This window comes from Entamoeba invadens, assembly GCF_000330505.1.
Source record: "Entamoeba invadens IP1 unplaced genomic scaffold scaff_1105074726617, whole genome shotgun sequence".
NCBI lineage: Eukaryota > Evosea > Mastigamoebida > Endamoebidae > Entamoeba > Entamoeba invadens.
Genome location: NW_004440240.1, coordinates 19,769 through 20,791, shown reverse-complemented (window position 1 = coordinate 20,791; position 1,023 = coordinate 19,769). Strand labels below are relative to the sequence as shown.

The 1,023-nt window shown below is 29.6% G+C and overlaps 1 protein-coding gene across 1 annotated transcript; it reads left to right on the top strand.

Annotated features, from left to right (window-relative positions):
• Positions 1 to 479: 479 nt before the first annotated feature.
• On the top strand, positions 480 to 999 carry EIN_192170 (hypothetical protein; the record flags this gene model as incomplete). The annotated part of the gene is made up of 2 exons (XM_004255391.1): positions 480 to 653; positions 712 to 999. The coding sequence occupies 2 exons, from the start codon at positions 480 to 482 to the stop codon at positions 997 to 999; spliced, it is 462 nt and encodes a 153-aa protein (XP_004255439.1).
• Positions 1,000 to 1,023: the final 24 nt, after the last annotated feature.

The window sequence follows — 1,023 nt, the reverse complement described above, 5'->3', positions numbered from 1 at the left end:
TAATAAATCTGTATTTAAACTATTTTATATAATTAAATTTATAATTTCTTAGTAATATTAGTAACACTCAAACATACCAAAAAATGAACTATTTTTATTAAAAAAATTTGATTAGCAAGTGTTTTTCAAAAATACCATACGAATAATTATAGAATAATTAGTTATCAAATTTAATTTCCATATTAAAAATCGATTAAATCATTTGATGAAGTTGTGTTGTGTCATCACATGTAAAGTAATTGTGCTTACCGTTTTCTCTCTCTTCACTTTGCTACTACTTGTTTGTCTATCTTTCAATATAACAAAGATATATACTCACAATAAAGGCAAGCTTTTTTGCAGGAGCCGTTGTCGACATAATGTCACTGCAATCGTTTGACAAATATATAGGAAGAAATCGAAACTATTATATAAGTGAATTTTATATATCACTGACCATTTCATTTATAAATTTAGTCTTGGCAATTGTGTTTATAACTATGGCAGTGTATTATGGTGTATCAAAAGAAGTCAAGAAATCGTATTTATTTACTTCGAATGGCGTTGTGATCTGTATGTTCATTGTGTCCGTCATCTTTTTAGTCGTGACTTTCACTCTGAAGTGTAAAGACTTTACACTCGAAGGCGATGATATAGCCAAATTTGAAAAAAAAGTTTGTTATAGATATATAAGACTTATTTATTTGTAAATGTATTTAGACTAACCGAGAGCACAAATGCTGCTATGATTATTACGATGAAGGAAACTGTGCGTGTGTTATACCAGAGGAAGAAAAGACTGAATATCATACTCAGTGCGATACGTGTCAGTCGGGAAGCGATTCAGACTCAACGTATCTGATATTCCCATTCTTATGTTCTTTCATCGCAATTATTTTGTCATTTTTGGCTGTTCCAATATCTGTTGTAAGTTCTTTTGCAATGTTTAAGACTTCAAATGTTGTCAGTCCAAATGAATTGAATAACGAAGTCCCAAATTATTCAGTTCCTTTGGTTTAATTAATACTTTTGACATGTTGACTT